Source organism: Xyrauchen texanus, chromosome 44, assembly GCF_025860055.1.
Source record: "Xyrauchen texanus isolate HMW12.3.18 chromosome 44, RBS_HiC_50CHRs, whole genome shotgun sequence".
In the NCBI taxonomy this organism is placed as follows: Eukaryota; Metazoa; Chordata; class Actinopteri; order Cypriniformes; family Catostomidae; genus Xyrauchen; species Xyrauchen texanus.
The window spans coordinates 23,927,475-23,945,748 of record NC_068319.1 but is presented as its reverse complement, the minus strand read 5'-3'; the positions used below and the strand labels follow the sequence as shown (position 1 = coordinate 23,945,748).

At 36.9% G+C, this 18,274-nt stretch overlaps 1 protein-coding gene across 2 annotated transcripts in view; it reads right to left on the bottom strand.

Moving 5' to 3' along the window:
- The window catches only part of LOC127636662 (integrin alpha-1-like), a 72,016-nt gene that overhangs the window by 10,060 nt on the left and 43,682 nt on the right, over positions 1–18,274 (bottom strand). For both annotated transcript variants that reach the window (XR_007969628.1, XM_052117321.1), the window contains exons 12-23: positions 15,585–15,727; positions 13,119–13,262; positions 11,979–12,239; positions 10,781–10,911; positions 9,931–10,094; positions 8,583–8,719; positions 5,356–5,466; positions 4,173–4,249; positions 2,356–2,482; positions 1,871–1,951; positions 1,710–1,786; positions 1,484–1,573 (exon numbers count right to left, since the gene is read on the bottom strand). Coding sequence is in view for 1 of the 2 variants with exons in the window: in XM_052117321.1 (XP_051973281.1) it covers positions 1,484–1,573; positions 1,710–1,786; positions 1,871–1,951; positions 2,356–2,482; positions 4,173–4,249; positions 5,356–5,466; positions 8,583–8,719; positions 9,931–10,094; positions 10,781–10,911; positions 11,979–12,239; positions 13,119–13,262; positions 15,585–15,727 (1,543 nt within the window). In the remaining variant the exon portion in view is untranslated. The remainder of the gene's footprint in view (positions 1–1,483; positions 1,574–1,709; positions 1,787–1,870; positions 1,952–2,355; positions 2,483–4,172; positions 4,250–5,355; positions 5,467–8,582; positions 8,720–9,930; positions 10,095–10,780; positions 10,912–11,978; positions 12,240–13,118; positions 13,263–15,584; positions 15,728–18,274) is intronic.

Below are 18,274 nucleotides of genomic sequence, written 5' to 3'. Positions count from 1 at the left end.
AAAACGTGACGCAAATTAGGGGACTCTGTCAGAAACCACATAGACCGAGAGCCCATGAATCTGGAAGACATGGTTAATGACTGCTACCGCTGTCTCCCTCGCTGAAGGTAATTTGGGGAGGTGAATAAAATGAGCCACCATCGAGAATCGTGCTGCCATGGGAGGGGGGGGAGACCAAGGTCTCGAAGGGACAGGCAGTGGCTGGAGGAGCCCGGCTGGGAGTTCACAGGATGTCTTATTAGTCACACAAATGTGGCAAGCGGCTACGGATCAACGTACGTCCAGTGCTAGGGATGGCCACAAAAATCACTGTCTAATGAGTGTCTGGGTGCGAGTTACCCCTGGATGGCAAGCAACGTTGGACGAGCTGATGACCCCATTGTAAGACATGTGTCTGGGCAGATTGCAGAACAAAGGCCTGCTGGGCATGTGGCGGGGCACAGTGCTTTGTAGCACAGCATGGACTTTAGCCTCCACCTCCCAGGATACCATGCCCATCATGCGAGTGGATGGTAGAATGGTATCTGGTGGGGTGGTGGAGGTCTCATCCTCAAAACATTGAAATGGGGGAGACGGGCTTGACGTTTTTAGAGCCCAGATGATATGACAGGACGAAATTAAATCATGTGAAAAAAGTGACCAGCGAGCCTGTCTAGAGTTGAGTTGTTTAGCACAACTAATATACTCCAGGTTCTTATGATCTGTCCAGATCACGAATGGTACCCCCAAACCCTCTAACCAATGATGCCATTCATTCAAGGCCAACCAGACAGCCAATAATTCTCGGATGCTGACATCATAATTTCGTTCAGCTGATGTTAAACAGTGCAAATAAAAAGCACACAGATGCATCTTTTTGTCCTTGGGAGAGTGCTGTGACAAAGCTATGCCAACACAAACCTCAGATGCATCCACCTCCACCACAAACTGACTTGCAGGGTCGGGAGTAACGAGGATGGGTGCGGTTGTAAACCGCTCCTTTAATTTGGAAACGCTGCCTCAGCCCGACAGGACCAAAAAAAGTCTGTTCGAGAGCGAGGTTAGTACTCAACATCAAACAACAATCTAGCAGATACTGAGAACACGACGGGCTTAAGAAGAGTGTGAATTATAGGAGAACAGGTGTTGCTCGGCACGCAAATCAGTGGCATGATCAACGTTTCCCTCTAGGAACAATCAATGTTCCCATGGAAATGGCGATCATGCATGCTGGCCGCGCCTGCGAGACATGGGAGAGAGAAAATTACAAAACAAATCGGCAAACTCACCGAAGCCGTAACACTATTTGTTAAAATTATGTTAAACCAAGTGGATTGCTCCTCAAAATTATCAACACAAAGTATTAAATGTGTATTGACATTGCGTTTATTGTAATGCACGTAATATCACAAGGTATTCAAACACTTGGTTCATTAAATTGCTGCTACAGTTCAGTTGATTGGCTGGTTTAAATAAGATGGTGAATGTGATTGGCTTCACTTACGCAGTGAAATGTAGGTTGGCTTCATGCTTTACAGGGATGACGATGCTCACAAAGTTATCTTGTAGTTCAGAAGCTGGCTCCTCACTATCACTGCAGAGAAAATATTGATAACACATCTAAAACATCTCTTTTGTCTGATATGTATTTAATAAAGTGACCAAACGCAGTAAAAATAATAATATTACAAAAGTGACTTCCTAGAGGAAAATGTGCACGTAATTCTTACGTGGTTGCAGTAACATTGATCACAATGTCCTTACGAATATGAGAAGGATTGGGCTGAAATTGGATACTGAACGTTTCCTGTTGGATTAACATTGACATGAATGTAAACAGATTTATAAGAAATTTTTATTTTGTCAGTTCAATAGCAGAGGCAAATCTCACCATTTTATCAGATTTGAGGAAAGGGTATCCAACTGCACACACTATTCTGGTATTATTAATTTCACAGTCCTTCTCTTTAGGCTGCAAAGAAAGTAAAAACAAACAAAAATCTAAAAATTAATATTAGTGCATATTGTTTAACGGTTCATTCACAGGTGGGTTATTACCAGTGGTATTATTGTTAACAAAAACAAAAACTAACTAAAATGAATACATTTTCATTTACTGAAAACATTTGGAAAATACATTTTCATAACTCTAAAACTGAAATAAATTACAAACGACAATTATGCTTTGGTTGGTGGCACTAGCCATGCAGAAATTACACACTTTACCTTAAGTTGATATTGAAAATTCAAGTTTACTTTTGCATTGATTTTCTAATTTCATATATATTGTCACATATTGTTACCATCAAATGGCAAACACAAAATGATCCAAAATCTTCTACATACATGCCATATTATGAAGAGAACAACATCTACCTCTATTTTTACATAGTTGATATTTTCTGTGTGGGTCAGTGAAACCTTGGTGTTGTAAGCATTGTCTCTGCTGTTGTGGATGTTGATGCTGACATAGAATTTCTCCTGGTTGCTTTTTATGAAAAGGCTACAGAAATACAGAAATATGAGATAAATACAGTTAACATATTTATTAGGCTTATGCACTGCAGACAAATCTGAGACTGACATGAAATGTGCTTTAGATCAGGGATTTTCAAACTGAGGTCTGAGGGACCCCCAGGGTGCCACTAGGGGATGCTAAGTGATCCACAGAAAATTCCAGAGAAAAATAGTGTAAAACAAATAAATTCTGCCTCCTAAATCTGTTTAGAAATCATTTTATTCTACTGACAGACATCATTTTCAGCAGTAAGAAATAAAAAGAAATTAGCATATAGGTGTGAAAAAAATATTCCATATTTATAAGTATTCATCCCTTCTTCCTTGCAACCTACATACTTTCAAGAATAGTCTGTTCTTGTGTTTTGTCTTTAGCTTGCTCGCTGGGTCATAGAAAAAGATACTGTTAACATAAAAGTATAGTTCACCCAAAACTGACAATTCACTCATTATTTACTTACCTTCATGCCATCCCAGATGTAATTGAATTTGTTTCTTCTGTTTTATACACAAACGAAGATTTTTAGAAGAATATATCAGCTCAAAAAACACGTCAAAATGTCAAAAAGCATATAATGGCAACATTTAAGTAATCCATAAAACTCTAGTGGTTTAATCCATGACTTCAGAAGTGATATGATAGGTGTGGGTGAGAAACAGATAAATATTTAAGCCCTTTTTTACTATAAATTCTCCTCCCAGGCCAGTAGTTGGCAATATGCACAAAGAATGCCAAATACCAAAAACAAAAGAAGATTTTAAAAGATGAAAGTGGAGTTTTATAGTAAAAAGGACTTATAAATATGTATGTGTTTCTCACCCACACCTATCATATCACTTCTGAAGATATAGATTAAACCACTGGAGTCATATGGATTACGTTTATGCTGCCTTTATGTGCTTTTTTGAGCTTCAACATTTTGGTCACCATTCACTTGCATTATATGGACCTACAGAGCTGAGATATTCTTCTAAAAATCTTAATTTGAGTTCAGCAAAAGAAACATAGTTGTACACATCTGGGATGGCATAAGGATGAGTAAATATGAGAGTATTTACATTTTTGGGAAAACTATCCCTTTAATATAAAGTAAATATTTTCCAGTAATTTCCAGTAATATTTTATTCACTTATTATAAAAGATTATTATTTAATTTAGGAATCAAAAAATATGTCTTTATAATGTTAATGTTTTCTCACACAGTATGAATGGGCCTTTATACATAAAATAGATCGCAGCATTTATATTTTAGGAAGGGGTCCCTCACGAAGGGCATTGTCAAATTTGTGGGTCCTTGGTATCAAAACGTTTGAAAACCCCTGCTTTAGATTAGATGGTCGTTTATAATATTGTGACTTTCAGAACTTCTGCTGCATCAAAGAGGGAATGTTTACTCTTTCAGAAGTCAACACAAGGAGGCAGTAAAACTGAACATTTCTTATCAGTACAACTATTCATACTGTCAAGACATCTTCCTCTCATAGTTGTATCTGAATTGTTATTCTAAATCTAAAAATGATATCCAAGAAAAAGAACAGAACGACACATATTTAAATGATTAAAATAATACCACCATAAAAATGACTAATAATCCCATACTGATAAATGTATAACTTGAATGCACCGGAAGTCACTTTAGATAAAGGCATCTTAATAAATATGATTGTAAATGTACCTTGAGATGTTTGCAGTGGCTTTAAGGTGTAGATTAGCAACACACTTGTCATTGATCCCACAGTCCACTAATGCAATCTTAAATTAAAGACAATATGAAGAGATAGTAAGAAAGGAAGTTTTACACTGTTTGAATGACAATAAAAAAAAACCTTCATCACTTTATGTTTGCAGAACATTCCAAACATATACTGTATCTAGTGATTAATCTAAAAAAATACTGTGTATATATGCAATGTTGTCCTGCTTTCTGTACAATACAGTAACAGCTCATTAGAAGTCCTAGTTAAATACCATAATGTAGTTTAATTGCACCACCAAGCAGAGCACCAACTCAAATGTTTACCACGAATATTTTTGCCAAGTGTTGCTTTCCTGCCTGAGTACTTAAACTGCAGAACAACAGAACTTGAGGGAGTAGTACTGGCAGAGATGACTCTGTGATGTCTCCAGGAAAATGTGCTTCTCATCCAGATAATCTTATCTCGTGAGCATGCAAAGCTGTCTGCTTGGGAATTACTGTGTGTGTGTGCAGAGAGAAACAGACTCTTCAAAAAACAAAAAGTTATGACAAACCTCCAGTTTTGCTCAGCGAATGACTACGGACTAAAAACAGCCAGGGATCTACAGTACACTGGGACATTACAATGCACATAAGTGCTCAATATATGTATAAAATATGCATATAATACAAACTACTGCCTACTGTTTAATTCATTATTTAATTCAGAGATTACAAAACGTGTTTCTTTTGTTTTTTGCTCAGCTGAAGCACTATGACCTAAATAATTAGCTTAAAGCCCCTGATATTTTAAGTAACGTTAACCTTGTATTGTGCAACATCTTTGTGTGTTCACTTGTGAAATATTTCTGTTGTTATTTTTCTTAATCTCATTATATTGCATTGAGACTTGTGGTCAAAATCTCATTATAGAGGTGCATAATGAGAGCGTTTTCCTCAACAAAGTGAAAGTCTTTCAGCACTTGTAAAATTAGAGCGATTTCATTTGGATAACTTACAGCTGCCACCCACATTTACTCATGCTTTTTAATGAGCATTATTACTGCAGTAGACAGTCTAGCGGTTACTGGAGCAGTGACTTAGACTTACAGTATATTGACTGTAAACTTTCACCCCTGCAATAAAGACACTGACACAAGTAGAAGAGAGAACAGGATCTTACGGTCTTGTTGAGTGATGTCGGTAATTCCCCATCCAGGACTGGACCTTTGTCTTCATCCGCTAAACCAAATTCCAACGTGACCATAATGGGATCTCTGAAATCCAGTTTATCCTGTGGGGGATAACAGAGGATGTTGCGGATTTTTTTCAGCTCAAGATTTTTCAAACAACATAAATAAACAGTAAGAATTCATTGTGTTGCTAGTTTTCCTCTATTAGCATTTACCCAGCAAACTCAAACAAAATTTGCAACATTGAATTTTGGTTGCAGTTAGGTTACATCACAGTAAATTTTTCAAAGACATTGTTTTGGAAATGTCATGTAAATACCTAACTAGACTTTTTTTTTATTTACATTTTTTTTTTTAAGTAGCCTCAAAACATCAATATAAAGCATATTCACACTACAGGTTTAGATTTAGGTAGGGATGGTAGAGACATGTGTCTATCAACTTCCAGAAATTTCCTGACCAACATTTGGGCAATTTACCCCAAGTTTTTATTTTTATAACATCTATCAAATTTCTTAGTGTAATTATTCATGTGTAAATTATTGTCCTAACTCTTCTGAAGATACGCATTAAAAGGTGTTGTTACATGCCATCTGTACATTTTCTCAGGGCTGTTTATGCTGCTCCAGTCACAGTTGTTTGTGATTATTGCATAAATATTTTTTAAACCATTTTTATGAAGGCAGATTTCCAAAAAAAAAAAGAAAACTCAGTTTGCATAAAGCCCAATTAATGGTTCTGCTAAAACACCTTTAAAAATGAACAACTGTCAGGTAAGGGTCTAGATGTTTTTTAAATACCAACATTTTGAAAATCGTCCTCCTCGCAATATGTCCCTACCAACTTTCATACCAAACCCACGCCCTTGATTCACATTAATCCACACTGTAAACTCTAATAAATTAATGTTGGTTTTTAATTACTAAAAATGTGATGCAATCAGGTACCATCCATCCATCCATCGTCAACTGCTTATCCTGTGTACAGGGTCGCGGGGGGCTGGAGCCTATCCCAGCTAACATTGGGCGAAAGGCGGGGGACACCCTGGACAGGTCGCCAGTGCAATCAGGTACGTCATATTTTATAAGTAAATAAAACTTGAAATAGTAAGTAAGCTAACTCATACTTTTTGTTGGCACATAAGTTTAAATTTAACTCTTTGGCTGAAATTAAAATTAACAATTAATCTCAATTTAACTACTTCAATTAGAAGAAACCTAGCTAGTACTAGCTAGAATTAACTAGTACAGTGAATTCTAGCATGCTAATGCATGCTGATTGGTAACACTATACTTTGATTCACTTAGAAGTGGCTCAATGTGTAAAACTATATAGAACTTTATTCATGTCCTCAGTGTAAACTCAATCACCACTATTCTCCATAATGTTACTCAAACATAACAAAAACTCTTTTAAATAACACAATAAAACATTAAACACTAACAAGTATCCCCCTTTATACGTTCATCTTGCACAGACACATTATAAACAAAAAAGAAAGAAAGAGAAAGTTCTAAATACTCACCAAGGTTAATTTATTTGATGTAATTTGTATAAATATTTTTTCCCTACTCAAAAAACTTTATAAAAAACTAGACCAAACTGCAGAATTATGTGAATTGTTTTGTTGATCAATAATATAATATGTACATTTAAATGAAACATGAAAAAACTATGAAAAAACAAAACAAAAAAAAAACTTCTGAAAATACTTTTGTTTATAGAACAGATGTTTATGACCAAAATAATACAAGGCCACATTACATTTGTGGAATGTTATGTTTACATTTTTTCCAAACAAACAAAGCTTATTAAACAGTTGACTCCGTTGGCTTAAAATCAGCAAAGAATGTACCAAAATACGTAGTTATTATTATTATTACCTTAAAAAAGCAACATTTTGTCATAACAACATAACTTAAAAAAACACATAAAAAAGCTCTATGTATGTATTATTGCTTTGTTGAAAATACTGACCATTAAATGATCAGAGATCTAGCAAATGTTCTCATATTGATCATGCTGTACGGGATTTTATGTTTGTCCCTCACAGACACCAGAGGGTGTCCCTTATGCCTTATAGTTTTTGTGGTGTTTTTTTTTATACTTTTTTTCTCTTTCTTTCTTCTTTTTTTGCACTCATGTACAATTCCATTCCTCTTAACCTCTGAGGCCAAATATGCACTGAAGTGGGACATGCAAGCAGTCTCTCAATGGGGCTGGGGTTGATTTTACTGTAGCAGTCAGGCCACTTTCTCAGGCCTTTGATCAGAGAACTTCTGGATTTTATTAAACTCAAGTCCTCTTAGTTTCAGACGCTTAGTTTTCTGCTCTTATCTACTGAGAGATGTTGAATGTCATGTAATCTAGATCAGAGGCATAAAAGATACACAGTAAATGGCTTCAGAGAAGAGGGAAGGGTTTTATAGGAGGGCTATCTGCTCTTCATTTGGAAACGAGTTAGCCCAACTCAAAAAGCCAAACTGTCTTGTTGACAACTAAAAAATGTCTTTGTTTGGGTTGTTGCAAAAGAGGCACATTGCATACAGCAGGCCTATTCAAATCCGGTCCTGGAGGGCCACTGTCCTATAGAGTTTTGTCCCGTCTCTGGTTTATACAACTGCCTATAATATTAAAGTAATCCTGAAGACCTTGATTAGCTTGTTGTGGTGTGCTTGATTGAGGTTGTAAATGTACTCTGCAGGATGGTGGCCCTCCAGGACCGGATTTAAATAACCCTGACCTACATTGTTTACCAGTAGTTCTCAACTAGTGGATCATAGCCAAAAATGAGTCACAGGTCTTTTCTGATTGGGTCATGGAATGCAGGGAAAAAATGCATAATGCATATAATAAAATACTAACTATCTGTATAATCATGCATAGTTAGTATTTGCTAAAAGTTTGCAATTAATTTACCATATCATATTCTGATTGTGTCAACGACTGTGTATCCAGTAAAATTCAACATTATTTTAAAATATTAATATTTCGAATGTTTGACTTTTTATTTACTTTTGTACAAAAAACTATTTTGGCACAGTTTTGGGTTGCCACTTGATGCCCAATGTAAAATCTAGGTCTTGAAACAAAACAAGCTGAGAACCAATGGTGTAAACATACCAAATTTGCACCATATACACATGCACACAAATACTGTACACACGAATCACCTCTACTGCTCAGTTCTTGTGTATGAAAAGACTGATTTACTTGCCGACGTGTAGAAGGTGTGTCCTCTGCAAAGCTCATAATTGATAGACTCGTTCTTCTGCAATCTTCTGTCATCTGTCTCATTAAAACGTCCTCTGGAAATCACTCTCAGAGAGTCCAGCATTAAAGTGTACCTGATGACTGAATGGAGGTAAAGATTATTTGAAAAAGTAGAAAACCATTTTAAGGTCAAATGCTTAATAATAATTCCAAATGCTTTGCTCTAATGGAAGTTGTGTAAACCAGGTTTGAATGTGGTCAATAAAGGCAAAACATGCAAGAGGGAATTCACTTAGAATAATTTGAGCCTGCTGACAGCATTATTTATTTGCGCATTCAGTCTACATTTTAAAAAATGTGAAGTTTTAAAATGAGGTACTGTCCAATGGCATTGTATTGAAACGATGAATCCCGATGGTCATTAAAACATCTCTTTTTATGTTCTGCAAATATTAATTTTGGGGTGAACTATTCCTTAAAGAGACAGTTCACCCCAAACTTACAATTCTCTCATCATATGCCATCACAGATGTGTATGACATTCTTTCTTCTGCTGCTAAACACAAATTAAGATTTTTAGAAGAATATTTCAGCTCTGTTGGTCCATACAATGCAAGTGAATGGTGGCCAGGACTTTGAAGCTCCAGAGAGCATATAAAGGCAGCATAAAAGTAATTATACGATTCCAGTGATTAAATCCATATCTTCAGAATCACTATGATAGGTGTGGGTGAGAAACAAATCAATATTTAAGTTATTTTTACTATAAATCTCCACTTTCACTTCCACATTATTCTTCTTTTGTTTTTGGCAATTCGCATTTGTAGTGATGTGGGTGTGACCGAGCGACATCTCTGGAGAGTGAGGCCGGGAGAGGAAGAACGGTGGGAAATCACCTCTAAAAGCCGTTTTGTGTTGCAGTGAGAGCTGGATAGGGATAAATGGGCAGTCCAGACCACCGTAGGGGAGAGAGAGAGGGAGACGCACGCAGCAGAGTTGATCTGTGCGTTTATGTGTTATGCTAAAAAGCAAACCATTGGTTGTAGACTGAAAAGTGTATGAATAAAAAAGATTTACATTGTATTGTTTGCCCAGCTCCTGCTTCCTCCTTCATAAAAGTGCTAGAGACATGTCACAGTGTTCTTCATGTATATTGCCACCTACTGTTTAGAGTTGAGAATGTATAGTAAAAAAGGACTTAATATTGATCTGTTTCTCTCCATTGATCTGTTTCTCATATATCTCCTAATTTTCATTTTTGGGTGAACTATTCCTTTAAAACAGCATTATGGGCAAATAAGAGCATGTTTTTGTGCTAAATGGATTTGCCCCATTGTGTTATCATGACTTACCAGTCCCTGTGTTGGTGTCTTTCTCAGACTTGATCCGATACTTGAAACACACATTGATCTTCACACACACTGTGGTCTTCCCATGAACCTGACATGTCTGTTGCAGATTGATCTTGCTTGGGTCAAAGGTCATCTCTGCAAGAAGCTCTGCAACATCTCGAGACCTGGATTAAAGTAATATTTTCACAAGATGTTTACACAAACGGAGCAGCATTTGGAGTATTAATATTTGTTTCAATCCTTCAGTACAACAACTGCTGGTTCATAGATCACTGACAGATCTCAGTCCAACCAAACACTTCAGATCGTCTCCAGAAATGTAATATGATGTCAAATGCAAGCAAGTGGAGAACTCCTAAAAGGCTGGGTGGTGCCGTTTGGGGAGTCGAGATGTAGGGGGCACTAGATTCTATGGCTTTGCTTGGCAGTTGCTGAGTCTCAGCACTTGGGCCATTTTGTGGACGTTCTGGAATCAGGGAGTGACTGTGATCTCTATAGGGGGATCTTATATAGGAAATGCTGCCAAAAGTTTACTTTGTGGTTGGAGGCACTCTCACACATATTCAGACCAATGTTCCAAAAGAAACTAGCTGTAGTTGAGGGACACAATCCCTAATGGACAAGGCCTGCCGGACAGTGTGGGATATTTAGGCTCAGGTCCAAATTTGAGACAGCTGCTGTGGGTGGGAATGAGGAAGCTAGACATCCAGAGGATATTGTGTTCAAGTTCCAAACAAATTATTTTAGCACCAGCCATGAGATAAAATGTAAGCCAAACAGCTGTTTTGTGGATACACTGTCACAAACACAAAAATGACGCTTTGATCAAAACAGAAACAGCCACACTTACCAATAAAGTGCAGCCCCTCCTATTCCTCCGATAGTGACATCAATGATGCCATCATTATTCAAATCCATGATGCCATGAATTGATTGGCCAAAGAACTTCATGCTCACTCCATCTCCTCCAGCAGCAATTCGCTAAACAAAAACATATACTGTATAGACCATACATAACATGCCCAGTGTGCGATATACACACAGTACACAAATACGGCAATTCTTATAGGTGCTTATAAATCAGTGTTGCCAGAACTTGGTAGTAAAACAACTAACATAGTCTTACAAAACAAGCCCAAAATAACACACTTACCTAACCGAAATATATATACCGTGTATACAGTGTATACTACATATTAGTGATGCACTGCTTTCAGTCGATTAAATGTTTAAATCTTGATGAATTTTTTCATAGTTAATTGCGATCAATCACAGATTTTTAAAGTGCTGATATTTGACTCTATGTATACTTCTTTTCCTGTCAAAATTCATTTCTTTTCTTCTTAAAATAATATGTAACATTATAAAGCTTTTAAAATTAACATTTTTAAAATATAAAGATAGAAATGCAGCTAAAATAACACTAATATGAAAAATGTAAAATTAAACGTTTAGCAAAGTCTAAGTGGGAGGTTGACTAATTGAAAGAACTAGTCCCCACAAAGTTTGTATTTTCATTGCAATGGGCATTAAATCTCTTAAACTTTCATCCTCCACAATTTGAATCAGCCGTTAGACTATGGCTCTCCGCTCTACTACAGCAATTGTGTAGCCGCATTTACGACTGATGTCGGGGTGTCAATGCTAGCATCAAGCAACGATTTGAACTTTAAAAAGTATAAAAGTACTTTTCTGCTTGAAAAGTATATATATACAAATACACCCTCATATATTAGACTAGGGGATGGACTAAGAAGTGCAAAAACACGAGAGGTAAGGGAAAATAGACAATATCAATAAATAAAGACATTATGTAAAGTGCGGCTTGAATAGCAGGGGGGGATTAGTGGTTGGTAACATTTTATTGTGCTAAGCACTGGTCCAAATATGTGACTGTATTCTGAATATAAGCCCAACAAATGCAACCAATGACTGTCCATATTTATCAGTAACTTTATGAAGAAATGAGCCTAAGGTTGATTATAAAAAGTGGACATGGCAGCACTTTTCAGGAATTAGACACAACTCTTAGAAATTCCGTACTTTACCTGTACATATTTCTTCTTTATTGATTGCTGAGAACCATGGTAAATATACACCGCTCCTCGATGGTCATTCTCCAAGGGTGATCCGATCACTACGTCATTGAAGCCATCGAGGTTGAGGTCAGGTACAGCAGCAATCGCGGTACCAAATCGTGCACCACATGGCTCGTTCTTATTCACATTTTTACATCTACTACGTGAGTGATCAGAACAGCATGTTTGATTCTCAGGCTTGAGGGTCATCTCATGTTCAAAGAGTCCATCCTATGAAGGGAACAAGAAGACAGAATAATGCTAGTTCCAATATGATTGTTTTTTCCAGCAATTTCCAGCAGCCAGATGCACTAAAAATGAAGCTGTGTTCGCAAGGTACCAGGCTGATACAATTATTTTTTTTTAAGTAAAACTTACCAGTTCTAACCAGTCAGATGAGATGAAGAGTTCAGTCATATCAGTATTCTTATAAAAGCTCTTTTATTCTACATGGGGCTAGGGTGCCTCATGGGGGCAGCTATGTTAGTAACACATGACAATCTAAGTTAGAGGTTCATGACCAGAACAAGCTGAAATATGCAGCAGACTTTATGCCAAAATAAACTCTGGCTATGCTAGACTAGTTCAAAGTGATCAATGAACAATCACTATTCAGTCTTTGAGCAACTTAGGAAACTTTGTAAAAAACAAAAACAAAGTTGATTGTGAAATTATGAATTAAGTCTCAATTCAAGTCTTAATTAAATAACAATGTCTAACCAAAAAACACTTAACAAATGGCAAAAGATCAAAACCAATAGCAATTGCTCCATTAGGGCCACAATGTGGAAACTCTTGAGAGCAGGTGTTCTACAGAGGCTGGTGTTTTTGAGGAAGATATAAAATTTTCATTAGATTTCCATACTCATGATGCCAAGTTGCTGCCTTCTCTCTTTCATTCCAACCCTCCTTCTGCTCCTTCTGGGAGCACTTACCTCAAACGCATGAGCACACACACACACGCACACACTCCCAGAAGACAGATACATATTTAATGCTCCCATAGGCTCTCAGAGTGGAATGCAGGTAAAACACTCCCCTACACATGTTTTCAGTATGTGGAATGGGGCACATCACACACATGTGTACAGATTAAAGGCACATACACACCTCATTGAGTTTGTAGACATAGACTTGACCTTGTTCATCCCTCTCTGGACCCATGTACATTGGAGCTCCTACCAGAAGGATGTCAGTGTAATTGTCACGGTCAATGTCATGTGTCTGGAGAATGCTGCCAAAATAGGAGCCGATCTAAGAGCGATATGAAACACTTAATCAAGCCTATTTCATTCAAGACAAATCAATTTCATACCTTTGCAAATTATATGAAACAGGCAATGAAACCTTAAAGAATGTGAAATCACAGATATTCTATGTATATTATGTACATTCTATTTACATCACATTACACTTAACTGTATGTACTGTAAATGGCAAATATAAAGCTATCATGTTGAAATTTATACATATGATATCAAGAACACAATTGTAGGAGGGCAAATGTCACCAAACCTGTCAAGAATATGTTCTTAGTATACATTATAATGTAATAGTCCATAAAAAAGTTTTTTCTGATATTAGAAAATAAAACGAAAATAGTAGTTTAAACTATTTTTTTACTTAACCTCATGTGACCCCACGTACACATGTGTGGACATTATATTTTGGCTTTGCTATACACCGCATAATTTAAATACATTTAAACTGACTGATCTCAGTTCAGGAGACTCTTTGCTGTCAGTAAAGGATTAAACTTTAGACACAGGGAGTCATGTGACAAAACAACATGGTGCAGACCACAGAAGAGTTTGTCTTTTGGAGAAATGCCAACAAAACTACATCTGGTAAGAAACTGTTTCAAATATTTTTATAAAATGTTTGAGTGAATTATCATGAAACGAAATTCTGCTAAACACAATGTACACTAATGTACCTAAAAATCCTTTAATTACTGTACAGTATCGCTGTAATCTTTGGGTTGTTGTTCCCCTCCTGACCAGCAGGGGGGCTTTCCTTGACCCTTCTATGCCATGCTCCCTCCAGGCCTGCAGATGGCACTTATACCCTGAGCTCTGTCCTCTCCACACCTGCAGATGGCGCCAATGTCCCTAACCTTGTTAAGTACTCTGCTCGTTAACTCTCATTCCCTTCACCTGCGTCTAGACCTTTATAAGACTGTTTGTTCCCTGCCTTTGTGTTCAGTCTTGAGCCTAGGTACTCTGTGCCTCCTGTGTCCAGCTCTCAAGCTAAGTTTGTTCTTTATTATACCTTTTCACCCTTGTGTCTATTTTGTTTCTCTGTTTTGTGGAAGCTCGGCTTTCCTTGTTTATTTGTACTTTTAATTTTTTCTTCAAGTAAAGATTATATTTTTGGAAAGATGCACAAATATCCTGGCTCATTGCTCTTCTGCTCTTGAGTTTAACTATTGGGGAGGTAGCTTAGTGGTAAACACCTTACTCCTGGGCGCTGCAGAACAGGGTTCGACTCCTAAAATCTGGTCAAAAGTTCAGTTTCATGCTGCAGATATGGGACAATTATAATAAATACATAGATTCAGAATTTATTATGTATAGTTTTATTTTTACATGGTTGACATTACTTTAAATCAGAATTAATTATGCTAATTTATGATGTGATGTCTGTAACATCTAAAAAATATAAATAAATAAACAACACTCCTGGAAACATAATATACAAATTATAAAAAATCGGATTTTTATAGCTTGGTATTATTTACAATTTCACAACTTCGTCCCGCTGTCCACATATGTTACATTTACATTTACATTTATGCATTTGGCAGATGCTTTTATCCAAAGCGACTTACAGTGCACTTATTACAGGGACAATCCCCCCGGAGCAACCTGGAGTTAAGTGTCTTACTCAAGGACACAATGGTGGTGACTGTGGGGATCAAACCAGCAACCTTCTGATTACCAGTTATGCGCTTTAGTCCACTACGCCACCACCACTCCATCCTTTCCTATGAATGCCAAACATTCATAGGAAAAAAACAATTTGCTCTAGAAACAATTATTATTGTTTGCATGTTTATTAGTTGGTACTAGTTTCTATAAAGCAAAGTACAGTATTACACAATTACTTTATTCTTAAATAATCCTTCCCCTTTAATTCTCATTACTGTGATGCAAAAAATCTCATTACTGTAAAATGAAAAAAGTAATTTTATAGTATTTCTATTATGTATATGTACTTGTAACATAATGGTATAATTTGTATTGGCTTTAATTTATGATAATTTCAGAAGAAAAAAAAAACATTCAGTATTGGTTACCATGATACAGTAAAAAAAAATACTGTTTTATAGTAATGAGAAGAACCGTTGAGAATACAATAAAACGTCCGGATTCATTTTGGTAATGAGAATTTGGGGAGATAGTGTGCTTATTTGTCATAAAAATATTGTCACGATGCAAATAAATCTTTATTTTATTTATGCAAAACATAGTTTTTCTTTTGATTCCGGGGTAAAATGGGACCTGAATATGTTTTTAAACATATTTTAAATAAATCAGATTGTAATGATAATGATAAAGATGAAGATTCAGATACCTGCTCTCCTTTCAGTGTCTGTGTAATAGTGATATTTTCTCCATCAAAGCGGTACACAGTGACACGCCCGCTGTGATTAAACCGTGGGGCTCCTGTGATGTACAGCACTCCTTTGGATGTGTATGCAGACTGCACATCATAACCTGCATGCAAAACCACAGTGCCACATTACCCCCTCACACGGCTTCACTAAACTCAAATGTAATTTACAGTAGTCTGCACACATAATAAAAAACAGCTGGGGCTGAAATTATAAATGGTTTTATGGCCAGAGACACAGACATTTGGATCATCTTAGGATAAACAAACATGACTAATTGTAATTCTGTTCAGTCAAATCAGCATTCGTGAAATGTTTCAGACATTGCTTCCATCCAGCTCATTTTTTGAACACTTTTACCAGACAAAGTCATGTCAAGTTGTGCTCTCTTTGTTTCATTCTGAAGCGACATCCTTAAAAGGGGATGTGAGAGGAGTGTGAGTGTTTGCACTTGGCATGTGGGTGTTTATAGTATGGCAGCTGATCATGACAATGTGTTTAGACTGCTACTGAGATACACCCATTTGTTATTAAATGCCCTCTCTGTCTGAACTGAGTATTATGATGGATATAAAATTCCTGTTGTGCTCTCATTTTTATTGTTGATTATGTAGTACCCAAGACTTACCAATATTTAATACAGTACAATACAATATCAACTGGGAATGAGGTTCAGAAATCAAATTTTACATGGTTAGTTTTGACAAGGCAATCTACACTAAAAAGGTGTTGCGGCCTGTGCCGAGGAATATGTTCCTACACATTGAGCAGTGGTGCTGCTGTTGGCAACATGATTTCAAATCTGACTTATAAAATTTCCCATTTGAGTTTGCCCATCATTTCCTATCCTCTTTCTACTATTCACTAATTTAAAGTGGCAAAAAGGTCAAAAAAGAGGTTAAAATCAACATGAAACAATTTGCCAAAGAAAAGATGCTGTTACATCTTTTGTTGAAAAATAAGAGTACAAGTTGATGTCAGCCCAAAAAGAAAAGGTGTGTTCAACTTCATGCAGCATTGCACAGATTGATCGGTGGCTGGCTTGATACACTGCATGCTTGTGACATGCTGATTTTTGACTCCCAATTATGGTTATGGTTAGGGTTAGGGTTGGGCTTTAAGGATATGGACCAATCAGGTAGCGGGGAGTCAGATTTCGGCACAACACAGTAAGAAATTTTGTTGAACATTTATAGACACAGCTGCTTAACTTATGCCATCAATGTACCACGAAAGTGAGATATAAAGTGATCTTATTCGTAATTGGCCAGACTCTCAATGATGACAGGCATACCATGTATATTCTGACACCTTCAGTTCTAATAGCTCCATATAAAAACACAAATCTGTGTTTTTAGTCAGGGATAATGTACAGTCAGGGTTTATTTTGCAATAAATACTGGCCGGCTGTAAGTTATACCACTTATTACACGGCTACTAACTAAATTGACATGACATATTTATTTGTGCTGAAATGATATTAATATGTTAGAAGAAACCACTGAACAGATGATTTGCACATTCGTTTGTGTCGGAGTTCTGGTTTATTCTGCGAAAATGGGACCTGACTGACTTCTCATTATCCAGCTTATTACAAGAATACTTCCCTAATAAATAAGTAAATGGACATGAAATATTGATTTGCATTGAAATGACATTATTATGTGAAGAAAGAAATTGCTGAACATCTGATTCGCGATCAGAGTTCTGTTGGGTTTTTTCTTTTATAAATAATGACCATCTGACTGCTCGTTATCCAGCTTAATACAAGACTACTTGTCAAATAAATAAATAAATGGACATGAAACACTGAAATGAGTTGAAATTATTATTAGTAGGAAAGCTGTTTCGCAATATGACTTAATACACGGATGTGCGGTTATTATTCAGACATACACTCACCTAAAGGATTATTAGGAACACCATACTAATACTGTGTTTGACCCCCTTTCGCCTTCAGAACTGCCTTAATTCTACGTGGCATTGATTCAACAAGGTGCTGAAAGCATTCTTTAGAAATGTTGGCCCATATTGATAGGATAGCATCTTGCAGTTGATGGGGATTTGTGGGATGCACATCCAGGGCACGAAGCTCCCATTCCACCACATCCCAAAGATGCTCTATTGGGTTGAGATCTGGTGACTGTGGGGGCCATTTTAGTACATTGAACTCATTGTCATGTTCAAGAAACCAATTTGAAATGATTCGAGCTTTGTGACATGGTGCATTATCCTGCTGGAAGTAGCCATCAGAGGATGGGTACATGGTGGCCATAAAGGGATGAACATGGTCAAAAACAATGCTCAGGTAGGCCGTGGCATTTAAACGATGCCCAATTGGCACTAAGGGGCCTAAAGTGTGCCAAGAAAACATCCCCCACACCATTACACCACCACCACCAGCCTGCACAGTGGTAACAAGGCATGATAGATCCATGTTCTCATTCTGTTTAAGCCAAATTCTGACTCTACCATCTGAATGTCTCAACAGAAATCGAGACTCATCAGACCAGGCAACATTTTTCCAGACTTCAACTGTCCAATTTTGGTGAGCTCTTGCAAATTGTAGCCTCTTTTTCCTATTTGTTGTGGAGATGAGTGGTATCCGGTGGGGTCTTCTGCTGTTGTAGCCCATCCGCCTCAAGGTTGT